The sequence below is a fragment of the Nuphar pumila genome, chromosome 6 (assembly GCF_984573655.1).
Source record: "Nuphar pumila chromosome 6, dmNupPumi1.hap1.1, whole genome shotgun sequence".
In the NCBI taxonomy this organism is placed as follows: domain Eukaryota; kingdom Viridiplantae; phylum Streptophyta; class Magnoliopsida; order Nymphaeales; family Nymphaeaceae; genus Nuphar; species Nuphar pumila.
The window spans coordinates 105299471-105320431 of NC_143254.1; the positions used below are offsets into that span (position 1 = coordinate 105299471).

General features: G+C 41.1%; 1 protein-coding gene across 3 annotated transcripts in view; it reads right to left on the minus strand.

Annotated features, from left to right (window-relative positions):
- LOC149835538 (casein kinase II subunit alpha-like) overlaps window positions 1–20961 on the minus strand; it is a 57077-nt gene that overhangs the window by 2849 nt on the left and 33267 nt on the right. For all 3 annotated transcript variants that reach the window (XM_090008569.1, XM_090008568.1, XM_090008567.1), the window contains exons 4-6: window positions 8080–8237; window positions 1558–1648; window positions 1410–1475 (exon numbers count right to left, since the gene is read on the minus strand). In XM_090008569.1, coding sequence (XP_089864695.1) covers window positions 1410–1475; window positions 1558–1648; window positions 8080–8237 — 315 coding nt within the window. The remainder of the gene's footprint in view (window positions 1–1409; window positions 1476–1557; window positions 1649–8079; window positions 8238–20961) is intronic.

Sequence of the window (20961 nt, forward strand, 5' to 3'; positions counted from 1 at the left end):
TTTCATCTATGGCATAAAAGATCACTATTTCTCAGGAACTCGTGATTTTTGCAAGACTAAAATTTAACATGCAAGTTGCCCAAAAATTTGTGTTAGGTGCAACTCACTTCTTCGCTAGCAAGCTGTTACCTGTAGGGTGAATATACCTACTCTTCTAATGGCAGGAAAAAGGTGCCAAAATTCAAGGATTGGAAAGGTAAAACCAGCAATCAATTGTAGATCATCCCAGTTCTTGCTCAAATGAGAAAATAAATTATCGGTTATGAAAATATTAACCATATCATAATTTAGGAGAGGGTGGGAATTTATTCCTGAGATGGCAAAAAAGATATTCAATGGTTGCCAACGCAGGAAACAAATTTGGGAAACAGTACAAAAGCATATAGGAGAAATATCACAACAAAAGATAAATGTAATAGAAAAGAAAGTGATCAGGAAAAGTGCCATGATTGAATTCAAGCAAGCTTTGAAGCTATTAAAAAAGGTTCCCGTGTTTAACATGAGAAATGAGTAATGATTCCATGAAGAAAACCACAAGCAGAATTCTGATGAATGAGAAGTCAGCAATAGAAATCGGTGGAAATCTAATATCGAGCAAGAAAAACTTGAACTAATCAGTCAACTAGTTCTGATTTAACAGGGAACCTCTTGTAGATGTTACCCAACTTTGGAGGCAATGTTTTCCCATCCCTCACTTAGGATAGACAAGTGTGATGCTTATGTGCCACAGATAGTTAACTGTAAACCCATTTTAGTATAAGTAAAGCAATGCGGAGGTGTCAAAAGATGTGGGAATCTCCAACAACCTACTTCTGACTCCTGATAGACCACTTTATGAAGGTCTTGAGTCAAAGCTATCTGCAGGAGCACTCACAGCCACACCATCATTAAATCGACCAGTACAAATGAGATTATTCCTAGACAATCTTCTTAGGAATGATTTCAAGGCTCACAATGGAAGTCTATCTCCCAGAGCATCACATTTGCTTCCTTTCATGTCGTCTGTGGACTAAAACTGAACTGGATCTGTTAGAAAAACATTTCCTATTGGTCCCTTCAGAGAAAGAGCTCCCTTAGAGCTTGATCAAGTATAACAAAAGAGGTCGCCATGAAGGCTAGAACTATTTTTAATTGATATGATGGGTTTCCACTAACGAAGCACTGGAAATATGACTCATGGAGTGTCATCAATGTGTACATGTATGTTAATCTATTAATTTTGGGAAAACCATGTGTACGCTAAAGAATTGGCTGCTTGCTAATTTCATATACAATTGAAATTAAAGTAGTGAAATCATTAATTCATATTGGTGTAGTGACAGCCAGGAATTGATCAACCTGACAAAGCTAAATTAAAAAGACAAAAAAAAGTTGCCAAAAAAGGTGAAGTTAATACAGAGTATCTACACCTTGGCTATTTTCACCAGTTGATCATAATTATCATGTCCATAGAAGAAAGGCTCCTTACGAAATATCTGCAAATGAATTGCATCAAGATGTCTAGAAGAAAAAAATAAAAAAGACAGAGGGGGTTGTCAAGTGTTGAGAATTACTTACCATCCCTGCAAACATACAACCCAAACTCCACAAATCCAAGGAATAATCATAATCTTGCAAATCCACAAGGAGTTCAGGGCCTTTGAAGTATCTGTTACAATTTCAAAAATCATTTTCGAAATGACAGATACAATGTCATCATTGTGATGAAAACCCAAATACAAGAACAATCACAATGGTCGTAAAAGCAAAAAATGTAGGGGAAAAGCACAAAGCCACAAATGCAAAACACAAGCCCCTAATGGGCAAATACAAGGGCACACTTCACAATAGCTCACAAAAGTACACGAGAGCACTCAAAATATAAAAAATAATATTTTATTCACTTAGAAATGCTTAAGAGAAGCATTTCTTCAATATGGGAAATATCCCACTTATATACAACAAAGGAGAGGCAACAGGGCTAGTCTAACAAGCTGTTGGGCTAATCCCAACAGCTAGATAAAATATAAAAAAAGAAAAAATAGATAAGATAAAAATACAAAACTGCCCTTAATGGGCAGGGCCTATTACACAGTAAAATGACAAAAATGCCCCTAGAGGGCATGACCTATTACATGAATATTAAAATATAAAAATACATACACATATTAATATTAATACATATACACATCACGTATATATATATATTAATATATACATACTAATCATGCAACTTAATATTGCCCCTCAAACTTACGGTATGATAACCAAAAGTTTGCTAAGCAGAAACATGAAACTAGATGAAATTAGGGTCTTAGTGAAGAAATGTTTCAGTTGACACTCGAAAGTCACATAGGGAAACTCAATTGTTCCTCTCAAGTACTTGTCCCTTACATAATGGAAATCTATCTCCATATGTTTTGTTCATTCATGGAATGTGTGGTTGCTTGTAATGTATATAGCACTTTTATTGTCACAACACATCTTCGAAGAGCTAGAGATGACAACTCTCATATCTTTGGAAAGACTTATTAACCATATAACTTTTACAGTTGTTGTCATGGCACGATACTCAACTTTTGTTGGAGACATCAAGACTTTCTGTTGCTTCTTACACCTCCAAGATATTAGAGTCCCTTAAAAACACACACAAAACGGTAGTTGAGACTCTATCATTAAGATTTACTCTTCAATCTACATCAGTATCCGACTCTCAACTATCGGATCATGGGTGTGATATCAAATTTTCATCAAATAAATGTTGGATACAGGATCACCGGTCCGGAAAGTTGATTGGGGAAGGCTCTAGGAAGGGAGATCTATACTTATGGAATTTCTTCAAATTCCAAAACACTCTTTTTGTAAAGAATATAAATGTTTGGCATAAACGCCTTAGGCATTCAAATATTGTCAAGCTTTCTTATTTACATTTTACCAAAACTTTATGTAAAGACAACTTCAATTGTAATGATTGTATTTTTGGTAAAATGAAAAGCTTACCTTTTGGACAAAGAACTATGTTTTCAACTAAGCCTTTTGAAATTGTGCATTCGGATGTATGGGGACCGGCACCCGTTGTGTCTAAGGGAGGATTTTCATATTATGTTATTTATGTTGATTTTTCAAGATATAGTTGAATCTACTTCCTCAAGCATAAACATGAGGTGTCCTCTACCTTTAAGGTTTTTCATATGATGATACAAAACCAATTTAATAGTAAATTACAAATTTTTAGACCCGATTCCGGGGGAGAATATCTTTCAAATGATTTCAAAAGTTATATTGAAAATAATGGAATTATCCATCAAAGGTTTCGTCGCAAAACTCCTCAACAAAATGGATTAGTCGAACAAAAGCATAGACATATAATAGAAACTACGAGAACCTTACTCATTTCTCAAAAAATTCCAAAAAGATTTTGGACAGAAGCGGCTCTTGCATCAGTTTACCTCATAAATCGACTTTCATCCAAAAATTTGAACCAAATAACCCCTTTTGAAATCTTATATAAAAAGGAACCCGACTACAATAGACTAAGAATTTTTTGTTGTAAATGTTTTGTCCTCACCGACAAAAATTATAAATTATCTCCTAAAGCTATTCCTTGTATATTTTTGGGATATTCGGAAACACAAAAAAGTTTTAGATGTTATGATATTAAAAATGATAAACTATATGTTTCAAGAAACGTGACCTTTTTAGAGAACATAAGTGGTTTTGAAGAACACAAAGCTCATGAAGATAATGTCGATTACTCTTTCTTGCTTGAACTATTATCTAGAAATGAAGATTTTTTTAATGCTGATGAAGTAAATGAGGATGAGGGTAGAAGGGAAAGTACTCCACAACCCATCCAACATGAAGAAGAAATGATAGTTGAACCAATCACCTATACACATAGAGATAAAAGTACCTTTAGAAGTGCAATAGAAAAATATAGTGACCCTAGTGAATCTTCTAACCAATCTCGAAGAACCGAAAGATCTAGGAAAAATCGTTCTAGATTTATATCCTATGAGTCCTTTTCTCCAAAGCATAGGGCATGTCTTAGTGCCATTCACTCCTACCAAGAACCTAGAAATTTTGGAGAAGCTAAGGAAAGAATAGAGTGGAGGGACGCCATGGATAACGAGCTTAGAGCCCTCAACAAAGCTAAAACTTGGGTTTTTCAAGATCTCCCAAAAGGAAAGAAATTAATAGGATGTAGATGGGTTTATAAAGTCAAAACCAAGAGTGATGGCACTCTTGAGAGATATAAAGCCTGCCTTGTCACTAAAGGATATAGTCAAAAATACGGCATTGATTACGAAGAAACCTTTGCCCCTGTTGCACGAATGATCATTGTTAGGCGTTTGATCACCATTGCCTCTATTAAAAACTGGAACATTTATCGAATGGATGTGAAAATGCTTTTTTAAATGGGGACCTTAATGAAGAAGTATATATGGATGCTCCTCCCGGCTTGGATGTTCCAAAGGAAAAAGTCCTTTGTTTGCAAAAAGCTATTTATGGTTTAAAACAAGCTCCTAAGGCTTGGTATGATCAATTTAATGAAGTAATGATTCAAAATGGGTTTGTTTCATGCTACACTGACACTGCTTTGTTTGTTAAAAGGTCTGATGCAGGTATTGTGATTTTATTACTCTATGTTGATGATATGTTGATAACAGGTAGTGACATAAAGGGCATCAAAGGTGTTAAAAACACTTTGAAAGAAATATTTGAAATGTCAGATTTGGGGTATCTAAGTTATTTTCTTGGTATTGAGGTAGCCTATTCTCATAGAAGCTATTTTTTGTCCCAAACTAAGCTTGCATGTGAGATTCTTGACAGATCTGGTATTACCGATGATAAAATTTGTGAAACTCCTGAAATTGTGGGTTCAAAGGTGAAAAACGATGATGGGATTCCGTTGAAGGATCCTACCCCCTACCGACAACTTGTGGGGTCTCTAATGTATCTTAGCATCACAAGGCCAAACATCTCACATGTCGTGCACACTGCAAGCCAGTTCCAGCATGCTCCTACATCCGTTCATATGGGTGTTGTTCTCCGAGTTGTCAGATACATAAAGGGAACTTTAAACAAGGGAGTTTTCCTTTCCTCATCTTCTGAGTTAAATTTAATTGCATATACTGACTCTGATTGGGGAGGTGACCCAAATAACTGTTACTCTACTACAAGATTTTGTATTTTTTTAGGTGAATTCCTAATCTCATGGAGATGCAAGAAACAACAAAAGGTGTCTCTGTCATCCACAGAAGCAGAATATCGAGTCATGGCTTCTATAACTATGGAAATTGTGTGGATTCATCAACTGTTACAGGATATGGGGATTCAGGTTCAAGGACCCACTAAGTTATGTTGTGATAATAAGAGTGCAATCTACATTGCCAAAAATCACACATTTCATGAACGCACAAAGCATATTGAGATGGACTGCCACTACGTTAGAGAAGCATACTTGCAAAGAATTATAGATCTTCCATACGTAACTTCAGAATATCAGTTGGCAGATTTCTTCACCAAAGCTCTATGCTCTCCCCGATTCAATTTTCTTCTTGGCAAACTCTCGGTCATTTCGCCCTAAGTTTGAGAGATGGTGTTAAATTGTATCTCCTATGTACATATATTTTTATATGTATATAACGAGAGATACATATACATATATGTATATGTATATATATATATTCCCTTCATGTAACCCCAGGGGTATTTTTGTCTTTTGTTCTATTTTACGCATATTTACATTTGTAAATATGTTTGTAATTTATTTCTTCTTCTTTTCTTCTTTTCTTCTTTTCTTCTTTTCTTCTTTTTTTCTTTTCCTTTTTTTCTTTGTCTCTTTTCTTTTTCTTTTCCATTTGTTGACTTAGTCAACCTTGGAGGGGGGTCCAACACTAGTCGTTGGACCCCTTCAACGGTTAGATTTCTAACCGTTGGAGGGGCTCTAACGACTAGTGGGAGCCCCTCCAAGGCTTCCTCTCCTCTATAAAAGGGGTTGACCCCCTATTGTAAAATCATCCAATGCTTGGAGCATTGTTCTCCAACTTGTTCAATAAAATTCTTTATATTTTTGCATTTGGGTTCTTTTTTTGTACCTTTGTGTACATTGTTCTAACTGTTCTTGTGCCTTTGTGCACCTCTCCCTTTGTGGTGGTTGTGCGTATTTAGCACTATATCTCTTTTGAGATATTTTCACACTTGCAGCATCAGTTCCTAGTGCAGTGTGGCTATAGAGGGAATAGCATGGGGACTGTCCCTGAAAGAGATGATTAAGATGTTGATATGCATGTTCAAAAATGGCATCATATTTCAGTCTTTCATAATCTAATGGTAATATAGGAGAGTGTAAAAACAAAATAACACTATATACTGCTGCATTTTTTGACATTAGCAATCTGTACCCTTATTTGATATGAAATAAAAGATCGTATTGTTCATATCAGCATGACAGAAGCATATATAATGTACAATCAAATCTTCTGATTTAGTTTCATGATGGATCTATAATCAATTCTTTAATGCCATAGATTGGATATCACTTTCCACTTTCCAGCAAGTTTAAAAGTTCTTTACTCTTAAATGCATGATACATCTCCACAGATCATTGTGAAGATATTTTCCCTCCCATTTACCCCAACGACATTTATTTTTTTTAACTGCAACTGGAAATGTGAAGGATGTATATTTTGTTGCTAACTTCCTCGGTCTAGAGTTTTGCATGGACTAGAAGAAGATATATGTTGTCATGGCACAATTATGCTATAGATTCGGTTTCTAATGATCATTTTCAAGATGCCTGTTAAAGAGTCGACACATTGTTTTTTTGTTAATTCCAAATTTTGTTAAATTAAGGTGTACCATTTGATGGCCATACCGTGGATGTTGGTTGAGAACATAATTAAGCTGTCCAGATCCTGACCTTGCAAAGCTTATAAAGTTCATTCCATTGGTTTAGAAGTTTCCCAAATCAATTCACATGGATGCAGCACTTAAGATTGTTTATTTACTTTGGAGGCACACAGTACCACGAAGTAAACAAAATAATCAATAGATCAGGAAAGAATGTCTAAGCTGCATAATATTACTGGTGGATGACATTTGCAAAGATACCAAACAACCATGCTCTCATACAAGGAAGTGGTTGAGACAAGGTTGACCCTTTGAAGTACCAAAAGTTCGCAATCAGATCAAGTCATGATGTTATACAACTTGAGCCATATGTGATAACTTTGATGGATATGCCTATCCCTAAGAACCATGTCTTCTGCATGGTTAACCATCTGTAAAGGAACCACTATCTCATGGCAACTGACAAACAAGGAGAAAAAAAAAAGGTTAGCCAAGTTCGAAGATGTTTTATCTAAGAAAAAGACAAGAAACATGTACTTATATTTGTAACCAAAAACAAAAAAGACCATACAGTTATGTACTTACATTTGTAACACCCCAAAACAAGACCATATAGGATCCCTTAACTCTTATTATGTAGCGCATAAAGTCATCATGGAAAATGGCAGTAACTTCCAATAATTAGTGTCATGCATTTAGTGGTATGAGTTTAGAAATTCTAGGGACCTTAAACTCATAGAGGAAGAATACAAGTACTAGATGATACTACTAAGGATGCTTCCTGTTATAAAGATCAAACAGTAAGATGAAGACCTTACACGGGAATTAAAACAACATTGAATGGGTTGATTTCCTAAGAAAAGTAAATAAATGATGTGAGAAATATATGATTTTCTTCTAGTAAACAATGTGCCCAAGGTTGTTGATATTTTATCATAACGTCTTTGGATGAGTTGGCATTTCTCTGACATTGTTTGGTTCAAGAAGTAAATAAAATTCAGCAACACTAGCAAAACCCCAAGCTAAGATACCCTTCAAGTTGAAATTACAATTTAAAAAACCCACACATTATAAATTTGTATGCATCAAATATAAACAAAGTATTTATAAATATAGAAAACTACACATACAACTTTAGCACTCGAAATGAAAACCATAGAAAGTTATCCAAGTAACAAACAAGGACCACATGAATTGAAAAATCCAAACGAGCATGTCCAAGCAAGCAATGGAAAGTGAGTCCACCTTGAAGCAACTCGGACATTGTATTCTTTTCCTGGATGATAAAACTCAGCAAGCCCCCAATCAATTAGACGAAGCTTACGTTGCTCGTGATCAATCATGACATTATGTGGCTTCACATCTCGATGCATAATACCTTGTGAGTGACAGTAGTCCAATGCCTACACGAGAACTCATATAAACTCAAATAATGATAATCTAAACAGAAATTAGAGAAAAAAAGATCTGTACAGCACTCATGATCAATATTGCAAACTTCAATATAGCACTAAAATGACAGTGAATACTTGCAGTATCAACTTCAAAATGACTATTGCTGAGGTTATAATATCTGTTAAAACCACTATAACAAATGAGGGAAGAGAGGACTTATGATGACCTCAAAGAAATTTAGTATGAGGATGGGTTCATCACGGGAAGCAAGAGTAAAATTGTTTTAACAAAAGACAGATAGTGTAACAAACAAGAAACAGATTCAATGTGCAACTTCAGACATTGTAAAAATGGCAAAAAGAAGAGGAAACTCAATCTGTCATTTTATTGCCTGGGCATGAGACATTTTCTGCCATCTCTTCACAAACTCCTCATCCCTGGCAATGGAACTACTACTGCTTTCTCTGGTGTACATGTTCATCCATTTCCCATGGCAAAACAAACAATAATTTTGCTTTAGCATGGTTGAAATTTGAAACTTTTCGTGTAAAAATGATCTCATGAGAAAGTACTTCCTCATTAAACTGGCACGCTATGTAACATGGACTCTTCTAACAGGGCACTTGATGCAACTCACGTTGAAGGAGGAGAGAAAATAATGGCCCACCGTGAATCGGTGGGACTGACTTCTTTATTAACTCAGAAATGTTTCAATAATCAATAAAAGAAATGCAATAAACAGGGAAGAATGCAATGGAAAAACAGGAAATAAGTAAAGAAGGGAAAACTGCAGCAAAGAAAAGTCGGCTGGGCTTCTTTTTTAATCTTCAATGCTCTTCACGCAACCCTAGACAGCCTTTTAAAGACTGTTTACTGGACCGGGTCGTGGATCCAGGTTTGGATCCGACCCACGATCCAGTTCAGTCTCCCTTTGCAGCTGGTTCTGGGGCGTGCGAGCTCCACCACGCCTGACGTAGGTGCGCAGGGGTACCTCCCTGCGTCGTGGCTCCGTCCCTGCAGGTGAGTTATCTCCACGGGGTCTTGCATCTGCCCTGTGTGGTGGATCGAGTGGCACGCTGGGCCCAATCGGGTCCTGCCCTGCATCATTCTCCCCTGGTTGGGAAGAAGTCGGCTCTGTCGACTTGTTGTCGCCACGGTAAGCATATAGATCAGCCACGTTAAAAATAGGGGAAATATGCCAATCATCGGGCAGCTCAAGGAGGTAAGCATTTGACTCTAACCGTTGGAGGATCCTAAAGGGGCCATACTTCTTAGGACTTAATTTGCTATAGGTACCGACAGGAAAACGCTCTGGACGCAGGTACACCCAGACAAGTTGATCAACCTCGAAATGGACATCACGACGACCCTGATCTACGAAAGCTTTGTAGGTCTCGTAGCTTTCAACAAGTTTGGCCCGGACTTGTCTGTGAATGTCACGCATATATTCAACGGCATCAAAGGCATCCGGAGCTGGAGCTGAGAGATCTGACACAGGGGCGAGGTCAACGACATGGGTGGGAGAACGACCATACACTACTTGGAAGGGGGATTTACCAGTGGACCGGTTAATGGAGTTGTTATAGGCGAACTCGGCTTGAGGCAGAACGAGATCCCAAGTTTTGACATTTTCACCCACTAAGCTCCGTAATAAATTTCCTAAGGTGCGGTTCACGACTTTGGTTTGACCATCAGTCTGGGGTGATACGCGCTACTGAACTGGAGCTTAGTTTTCAACAGGGCCCATAACGACTTCCAAAAATGGCTCATAAAACGCGTATCGCGATCGGAAGTGATTGTGTTAGGTAGACCGTGGAAACGGGCAACATCTTTGAAATAATATGAAGCAACTAAAGAGGCATCGGTGGTGCGCTTGCACGGGATAAAGATAGCCATTTTGGAGAACCGGTCAACAACGACTAAAATTGAATCAAAACGACGTGGTGTACGGGGAAGGCCCACAATAAAATCCATGGACACATGCTCCCACGGTCGCTCAGGAATGGGTAACGGGGTGTACAGACCACTATTCTGACGATGACCCTTGGACACTTGACACACATGACAGCCTTGGATAAACTTGGCAACATCTTTGCGCATTTTGGGCCAAAAGTATCGTTCATCTAAGAGAGCGAACGTCTTATCATGCCCGAAATGCCCTGCTAACCCACCTTCATGTAATTCAGAAATCAACTGAAGCCTGAGATAGAAATTGGGTACACATAATTGGTTGCCACGGAAGAGATAACCATTATGAATACAAAAACGGGGGTCAAGGTTACGAGCGGAAGAGGTGCATCCTTCCCAGACTTTGTGAAAATCAGGGTCCGTAGAGTATAACTCTTTGCATTGTTCAAAACCTATGACCTGCACCGACATAGTCATCAACAGGCTGTTCTTCCTACTAAGAGCGTCAGCCACCTTGTTCAGGGTACCCGATTGATGCCGAAGCAAAAAGGTGTACTCTTGCAAGAAGCTGACCCACTTGGCATGACGGACACTCAACTTTTTCTGACTATTCAGGTACTTCAATGCCTCATGATCCGTGTACAAGACAAATTCCTTGTAAATGAGATAATGCCTCCAATAACGAAGGGCTTGTACAACGGCATAAAACTCAACATCGTAAGTGGAGTATTGGCACCTGGCCTGAGTCAGCTTTTCGCTAAAGAAGGCGACAGGCCTACGATTCTGACTCAAGACGGCGCCAATCCCCACTTTGGAGGCATCACATTCAACCTCAAAGACTGCACAAAAATCGGGGAGGGCTAAGACAGGGGCACTGGTCATTTTGTCCTTGATGATCGTAAAGGCTTTGCTCGCCGCTGGCGTCCAATGAAAGCTAGTATCTTTTAGGCACTCTGTGATGGGGGCCATAAGGGTACTAAAATTTCTCACGAAACGTCGGTAAAAGGTGGCTAACCCGTGGAAACTACGGATCTCTCCTATAGTCTTTGGGGTAGGCCAATCGACAATCGCTCGGACTTTAGCGGGGTCGGCCTTGACGCCATCAGAAGACACAATAAACCCTAAGAACACGACACTGGATGTCATAAACTCACACTTCTTGGCATTGGCATACAATTTTTCCTTTCTCAAAATATATAAGACTTGACGCAGGTGACTCAAATGATCCGACAATGAAGAACTATAGACCAAGATGTCGTCAAAGTAGACAACAACAAACTTCCCAAGACACGGACGCAAAACTTGGGTCATCATGTTCATGAAGGTACTGGGGGCATTAGACAACCCAAACGGCATAACTAACCACTCGTACAATCCATCACGTGTCTTAAATGCTGTTTTCCACTCGTCTCCCTCGCGTATCCGAATCTGATGATATCCACTTTTTAAATCAATTTTAGAGAAAATGGAGGCACCGGATAACATATCAAACATATCATCTAGACGAGGAATGGGAAAACGGCACTTGACGGTAATGCGATTGATCGCACGACTATCGACACACATGCGCATGGACCCATCTTTCTTGGGACTGAGTAAGGCAGGCACGGCACAAGGACTAACACTCTCACGAATGAAACCCTTTTTCAGTAATTCCTGAACCTGTCTTAACAACTCCGCGTGTTCGGAGGGGTTCATGCGATAAGCTGGAAGGTTGGGTAGACTCGACCCGGGTACAAAATCAATGGCATGCTGAACCACCCTTGTCTAAGGTAATCCATCAGGAAGGTCATCCGGCATAACGTCGCGGAATTCCTCGAGAAGAGGGGCAACATCCGCGGGAATGGACACTGGTGAACTCGTTACTGGCTTAGCCACCAGGGCATAACAATAGCCATCTTCCTGGCAGTGGTCCAGGAAAAGCCGGTACGAGAGGCCTGCGAGTCGGGGGACTCGCTCGGGTTTGTCAACTGTGGGGAAACCCGTCTCCCGGATTGGTAGAAGGACGATCTTATGGCCATTAAAGATAAAAGAGTAAGTGTTCTTGCGGCCATCGTGAGTGGTCTGGCGATCAAACTGCCAGGGACGTCCTAAAAGAATGTGACACGCATGCATAGGGGCCACATCACACCACACCTCATCGTGGCAGTGTTCCCCCATGGAAAACCGGACTAGGCAACGCTGAGTGATGGGAACCTCATTTCCTTTCTTGAACCAGGCCACCTTATAGGGTTGGGATAACGTTTCGGTGTTGAGTTTCAAGGTAGACACCACACTCTCAGATACCATGTTCTCACATGCTCCGGTGTCAATGATGACATCACACGCGTGACCTTCACAGTTGCATCGAGTCCTAAAAGTGTTGTTCCTTAGCCATTTCGATGGGGTCAATTCTCGGGGTGTGGTCAACACATGACGGATGGACAAACAAACTTTCGACGTTGCCGTCGAACTCTATAACTCCCCGCTCATCCTCATCCTCAACCTCAACTAATGAATTGTCCTCACTATCACTCTCACTTGCGGACTCGACAATCCCTTCAACTAGATGAGTGTTCTTGCTCACGGTCGGACACTTGGACGCGACATGTCCTAACTCTTGACACCTAAAGCAACGAAGGGTTGACTCAGTAGGTTTGGTTTTGGACCGGGTGTGGAAAGCTGGACCTGACTGGTCAGATTTGCTAAGGTCGGTCCTAGGTTTTGAGTCACTAGGGGAGCTTGCTCCCCTGGTTGGGAAACTCGGCTTGGGTCGGTTGGAGGGCTCACTACGGGTCGTCCGATATTCCTGCCTCCGCTTCAGCTTATCCTCGATGTTCATGGCATAACTGCTGGCTTGATCTAATGTTTCGACTGTGACACAACTAAAATCATCAGAGATAGCAGGGCGGAGACCCGAAATGTACCTCGTGACCTGCTGACGAGTTGTTTCCTCGATCTGCACACGAAGGGAAAGACGATGGAACTCCGCGGTGTACTCTGCTACAGTTCGGGAACTTTGGCGCAGGGTCAGGTATTCCTTGTAGGCTCGCTCGGCGTGATCCGAAGGCACGAACTTTGACTGCATCAGTCTTTGCATTTCCTCCCACGACTGTACGCGTTCTAATCCCTGCCGCTCCCTTGATCGTTGTAGCTCCACCCACCATGTCTGTGCTAGGCCTCTCAATCGTGTAGAAGCTAACGAAACACGACGATGTTCAGCAACTGTGTGATAATCGAAGAAAAACTGCACTGCATAAGACCAGTCGAAAAACTGTTCTGCGTCGAATCGCCCCGCAAACTCCGGAAGATCCAATTTCACGCCATAGGTGGAAGAATGGTCTGGTGGTCTCTGTTGTCGCGGCTCCACTATCCCTGCAGGATGCTCGTTCCAGAAAATGTCGTCGTCCCAAACTGCTTCATTGCCCATATGGTGGTATTGTGCGCCGGGATGCTGGTGTTGTCGAACTCTCTCGATGGGGGGTCGGCGGTCGGGGCGCGCCGGTTCCTGCTGACATTGCCTCGGTCGGGTTTGCCCGTGGGTGGGCACCATCTGTGGCCGGTATGGTGGTACTGGAATGACGGGAAGTCCAAGGTTCGGGGAAGGGTTCGGTTGAGGTTCTGGTGTCGGACGGGTAGGATTGGTATAATATGGTTGTGGGTTAGGAGTCTGGTATGCGGCCGGATATTGGGTTGGGTTTTGGGTCAGGTTTGGGTAAGTAGGTTGGTTTGGGTTTAGGTATGGGTATGGGTATGGGTATGGGTATGGGGTTTGGTGGGTATATGGATGGGTTGACTCGCCCGATGGGATGTGAATCGGGCCCACTCCTACACTACTCGTCGGACCCAGATATGAGTGGGTTGGATCGAGGTTCGAGTTGTGGAGATAAGACGCTTGGTTTGAACTCGATCCTCGATCCATAGCATTATGGGTCTGGTTTTGACCCGGCTCAAATCCAAACTGGAGCTCCGTCCGAGTCCGATATGGGTTAGGGTCGGTCTGGGGTATCTGTTGAGGGTCGGGATTAGTGGGTTGGTTCTGGCTCGGGACTGCCCGCGAACCGGAACCAACTAGGTAGGCTGGGTAAGGGGTGTCTAGACCCAAACCCGTTCCCTGAGACCCAATGGTTGGTCCCAGTGACACAGGCATGGGTCCTGTTGCATTACCAACTGGATTGGGTCTTCTTGGATCTGGATCCATCAACAAAGGTTCGCCCATTCCAGCTCTTAGGGACACGGCTACGGAGCCTCCCCGTGTGGGGTCGGGGAAGGAGTGCTCATCTCTCCCAAACTGGACTGATAGGACCGGGCCAGCAGCAGGGTCCAGCGTGACGCTGGGCCCTGCCGACTCAGCTCACCCTGCGACACAGCCCGAGCGAGTCCCTGCCACGATCCTGGGCCCGCAGGTGGGCCCAGCGCAACACTGGGCCCCTGCAGGTTCGGGCCGACCCTCAGCACACCTGCTGTTGCGCCTGGCCATGCACCCTGGCCTGCAGGTGGACCCAGTGTACTGCTGGGCCCCTGCAGGCTCGGGTCCACCTGTGAAACAGGCGCAGGCAGCCTTTGTCGGGAGTGGGGTGCTCTTACCAGGGCATCATTGTTTGGCGGGATCCCCTGGTGCTGTCGCGAGGTGTCTGGACCCTTCGTGGATGCTGAAACAGGCGCGGTCACTCGCTGCAGAGGCATCGGCTGGTGTGATTCAGCCCCTTGGATGTTCAAATTTGCAAACACGCCCTCATCGACGTCAGCACCTGGTATTGCGCACGTTCCCTTGCGCGCCTCAAGCACTGTCAATCGATCGTCCATCCCATCCAGCCTCTTCGATAGGCTTGCCACATCTCGGGTCACACGCAACACGTTCTCCTGGATTTTCGTCAACACCTCCATGACACGCAGCATGGGATCTTCGTTGCTCGCCTCCTCACACGCTTCGCCTTGTACCGGATCGGTTCCCTCCTCAAGAGCCATACCGCTGATGAAGTCGGAACGCCCGCTGCTCTGATACCACTTTGATGCAACTCACGTTGAAGGAGGAGAGAAAATAATGGCCCACCGTGAATCGGTGGGACTGACTTCTTTATTAACTCAGAAATGTTTCAATAATCAATAAAAGAAATGCAATAAACAGGGAAGAATGCAATGGAAAAACAGGAAATAAGTAAAGAAGGGAAAACTGCAGCAAAGAAAAGTCGGCTGGGCTTCTTTTTTAATCTTCAATGCTCTTCACGCAACCCTAGACAGCCTTTTAAAGACTGTTTACTGGACCGGGTCGTGGATCCAGGTTTGGATCCGACCCACGATCCGGTTCAATTGCAGCTGGTTCTGGGGCGTGCGAGCTCCACCACGCCTGACGTAGGTGCGCAAGGGTACCTCCCTGCGTCGTGGCTCCGTCCCTGCAGGTGAGTTATCTCCACGGGGTCTTGCATCTGCCCTGTGTGGTGGATCGAGTGGCACGCTGGGCCCAATCGGGTCCTGCCCTGCATCAACACCACACGACACTTCGACATGGCTTCCTTTGTGTCAGGTGAAGTCAACCACACTGAGGTCCATTTCTGTCCAAAAGTGGATTCAGTTAACCCTAACCAAGTCCAGTTATATATATATATATCCGCACCAGTGTGGTGTTATTTTTTATTGATGAGAAATAGCAATTGTAGATTGTTAATTTGATTTATTGCATGAATTGATGATAATGATAATTATTTTTATTTCATTAGTATTAACTTAAAACTGTTAAAAATTATATATATATATATACCCTCCATGCACTCAAGTTTTTTTTAAAGTGCCGCATCGCCGCATCCGCACCCGTATCCACACCAGCATCTGCACTCACACCAATGTGAAATATGTTAAGATTTTATATATATATATATATATATATATATTCAGTTTTATACGCATGTCTTGCAGGGGCATTTTAGTCATTTCATGCATGTAATAAACTGTTTTATTAAAACAGTTATTTTTATTTTTTCTCGTTTTTAATTTTTATTGTCCCTTTTTGTAATACTAAGGGACCTCTAGGAGCTCTATTGTCAAATTCGTTGGGGGCTCCCAACGGTCATAAATATGACCGTTGGGAGCTCCCAACGGCTCCTTTGGGAGCTCCCAAGTGTCCCCTATTACCCTTTTTCATGTCTATCAATATGGAGGCTATTCCCCTTTGTAATGTGAGCTTCTTGTGAAGCATTTCATCAATAAGAGATTATGTTTTTACTTCTTGAGTGCCTTTCATATCTTCTTGATCTTTTGTATTGTCCCTTAGAGGACTTGTGCATGTGCACTTACATATTTGTAATCTTGTAAAGCCTTCAAGTAGCTAGTATTTTCGTGCTTCCACATATTTCCTTATAACATAGCTGACACGACATTAGAATATCCATAAGGACGCACTTGATTGCATTGAACGAGAAAGCTGTTCCATGGACATTTTTCTCCTCAAACAATTTTCTCATAACAATTTGTCAGACAATATGAGGCCTGGCAACTTTTTGGGAGAAAGTTGACACTTCTCTCCAAAGAATTCTGTCATGTGTTTGATGAGGCTTGGAGAAAGAACAAGCCCCACCTTTTTTCTTAACAAATTTATCCATTGGACCATCCAATGGCCCCTGAAGGGGAAAAAACACAAACTAGAAAAATTAGAATGTCCATGGTAATCTCATAGGGGCATATAGTTCCAAATCTCCTGACACAAAAATCATGTTGCAAGCCTCAGAACACTGCAGCAAGTTCCTAAGAATCATGCTTACATAGATCTTCTAAGCTTTTCTTTTTTAATATCTCATAAAACCTAAAGGTTTTTTTAATGTTTTCCTAGGTTTCTTATGTTCGCTGAAAAATATGTCTCATTTCCTGTCAAATATTTCGCAAACTACAGTCTTCAGTTTTTGCTTGAGCATTTACTAGAGAATCTGGTTTCTATTGGTGGGATGTCATCTTCACACAGGCATTTACCTACAAATATTTAAGCATGTCGTATCTCTTTCTAGCTGATAAAAATAGATGAAGCCATTAGATACTGTGACTGCTTATTCTAGCCATTTCTAGATGAATATTTGATTTCCTGACAATTGCCAAAGTCATGAACAATTTTTTTTCCTTCTTTCACATACAAAAGCGCCTTGCAGATTGATGCTGTAACTAGTACCCACTAATGGACACAACGATCACTCTTCCAAGCACTTATGGAGAAGCAAGTGTAAAAGTATCGCAACAAGATACTAAGATCAAGACCTCAATATTCTTGATAACAAACTAGGCACATATGCACGATAAGAACACTTGTACACAAAAGCACAACTCACAAAATCTCACAAATGCACAACGGCATAAAAAATATTGGAATCACTTTATTGAGCACTTGGGCTTTGACCCAAAGCCATGAAGAATACAAAGGGGTGAAACCCCTATTTATAATCACACAAAGGAGCCACAAAAGGGAGCTCCCAAGAGAGTCATTGGGAGCCCCAACGGTCACATATGTGACCATTGGAGGCTCCCCAACGACTCTTTGGGGAGCCTCCCTATGTGGCGCAAAAACCAAAGATGAAAAAAGAAAAAGAAAAAAAGAAAAGAAAGAGAGAAAAGAAAAAGTAAAAAGAAAAAAGAATTACAATCATATTCCAAGGGAAATATGCGTAAAATGGGAATTTACAGAAATACCCTTTTCAGGTAAAAAGAAACAAAAAAGGAAATTCGTAAACATATATATATATATATATATTGAGATCAGAGTTACCGGAAGCGCCCCTACTATCGGGGAAGCGCGCTTCCCCGATACGCGCTTCGGAAGCGCGAAACGCGGCGCTTCCGAAACGCGCGGGGAAGCGCACGCTTATGACAGGAAGCGCATCCCCCTTTAATGGGGTACGCGTACCCCATTAAAAGGGTACGCGTACCCCATTAGAGGGGTACGCGTACCCCATTAGAGGGGTGCGCATTTTACCATTTTACCCTTTTTTTAAAAGAAAGATTTTTTTCATTAAGGGTAAAATGGGAAATTTTAAAAAATCGTGAAATAAAAACTCGAAAGGGCTTAGGGTTTTTTTCACGCCTCTCCTCCTCCCTCTCTCGCTCAGACGACCTTCTCCGGCAACCTCCGACGTCCGACAATCAGTTGAGTGGTTGATTTTCTATCTATTTTTTGGTGATTTTTGGATATTGAGGTTTCTTATGTCCAGATTTGGTTTTTTGTTTAATGTAATCCAATCCGTGAGTGTTTGGGTCTCGGATGGATTGTATTTTGGTCGTTTTGATGTATACCATCAGACATATGTGATTTGGGTTGATATTATTCATGTTTGGCTGAGTTCTCGTGATGCTTATGAAGTGGTACTAGAGGCAGTAACCTGGATTTGGCTTGATGCACTTATCGGCATTGTGAGGTAAGTTCATCTCATTGTATTGATGGCTTGGATATCATGTATGATATTTGTGGTAGTATGGATGTGATATACTCAGTTTGGATGTGAACTTATTGTTAGTTCTCGCTTACTTTTGGTGCCTATAGTTGAGTATTCATATTTCATATTCATATGAAGCTAGTTGTATGATATTTTATTGGTGTTATCGTGCCGAGTTTTAGATATATTCTGCATATTTTTTCTTGGTGTTCTATTTGTGTGCAGGGACATTAACAACAAATACAATATCTCGAATCTCCAATGCTCAGCCAATTTTACAATGATGAACACTAAATTCATGTATACGATTTGGCAATCAACATAAAATAATAAAAAAACAATAAAAATTGGGAATCATATCCCAAAATCGATTCTCTTTCGCTTCTCATTTGAATCCTGTCGCTTCTTAGGTCGCTTTCGGTTCGCTTCCTATATCGCTTCTGAGACGCTTCCTAGGTCGCTTCCAAGATGCTTCCCGGTTCGCTCCTAAGTCGTCCCGCGCTTCCCGCTTCCTAAAATTTTAGAAGTGCCTCGCTTCCCGTATCGCTTCCCGCTCCCGCTTCCTCGACTGGCAACTCTGATTGAGATACATATACATATATACATAGTACATATGTATATGTATTTCAATATATATATATGTGAATATATATACGAGATTACAATTGATACATAATTTAACACCCCCCCTCAAATTTAGGGCATGATGACCGAAAGTTTGCCAAGGAGAAAGTTGAATCGTGGTGCACATAAAGCTTTGGTGAAGAAATCTGCCAACTGATATTCTGAAGTAACATAAGGTAGATCAATGATTCCTTTTAGATAGGCTTCACGAACATAATGGCAGTCCATTTCAATGTGCTTAGTCCGCTTGTGGAAAGTATGATTTTTGACAATATAAATTGCACTCTTGTTATCACAGCATAGCTTAGTGGGCCCTTCAATAGTGATCCTCATGTCTTCAAGCAGCTAATGGATCTATACAATTTCCATGGTAGTAGTTGTCATGGCATGATATTCAGCTTCAATTGAAGATAGAGAAACTTTTTGTTGCTTCTTACATCTCCACGAGATCAGTGATTTACCTAAGAACACACAAAAGCCAGTGATGGAGTGACGGTTATTTGGGTCACCTCCCCAATCAGAGTCAGTATAAGGAATTAATTTTAAATCAGAAGAAGATGACAGAAAAACTCCCTTATTTAGAGTACCATTTAAGTATCTTACGACTCGTAAGACAGCACTCATGTGAACAGAAGTTTGTGCGTGCTGAAACTGACTTGCCGTATGAACTGCATGTGAGATATCTAGTCTGGTAATACTCAGGTACATCAACGATCCTACAATTTGTTTGTAGGGAGTAGGATCGAAGAGAAGAACACCATCATCAATCTTCATTTTAGCTCATATTATAGCAGGAGTTTTACAAACCTTATCATCTGTAATACCTAACATGTCAATAATCTCATATGCAAGCTTCGTTTGAGACAAAAAATACCCTCTATGAGAGTATGCTACTTTAATTCCCAAAAAATAAGTTAGAAATCCCAAGTCAGACATTTCAAACCTATCTTTTAAAATTGATTTTATGCTTTTAATCCCTTTAGAATCGCTTCCGGTTATAAGCATGTCATCCACATATAGAAGTAAAATAACAATCCCTGCATTGGATTTTCTGACAAACAAAGCAGTATCAGTAAAACAGGATGAAAAACAATTTTCTATCATTACGGAATTAAACCTATCATACCAAGCCTTGGAGGCTTGTTTCAAATCATAAAGTGTTTTTCGAAGGTGAAGCACCTTTCTTTTAGGAGACTCCATTCCAGGAGGAGACTCCATATACACTTCTTCATTTAGATGTCTGTTTAGAAATGCATTCTTAACATCCATTTGATAGATGTTTCACTTGTTGATTGAGGCAACGGTTATAAGACATCGGACAATGACCATTCGAGCTACCGGGGCAAAGGTCTCTTCATAATCAATCACATATTCTTGACTATATCCTTTTGCAACCAAATGGGCCTTGTATCTCTCGAGGGACCCATCACTCTTAGTCTTAACCTTAAATACCCATCTACACCCTACTGCTTTCTTACGTTTAGGAAGGTCTTGAAATTCCTATGTCTTGGCTCTTCTCAGAGCTTCGAGTTCATTATTCATTGCGGCTATCCATTCAGGACATTTTCGTGCTTCCTCGAAGTTTCTAGGTTCTATGTAAGAATGAATGGCGCTTATACAGGCTCTATGTTTAGGTGAAAAAGACTCATATGAGATGAACCTAGAAGGGATTTTTCTATGTCTTTCAGTCCTACGAAGGTTCTCCTCACTTTGAGGAGCAGTCCCACCAGCATCATCATATCTTTCAAGAGCACTCCTAAAAGTTTTTTTATCTCTATGAGTATAGGTTATGGGATCTTTATGTGGTTCCTCA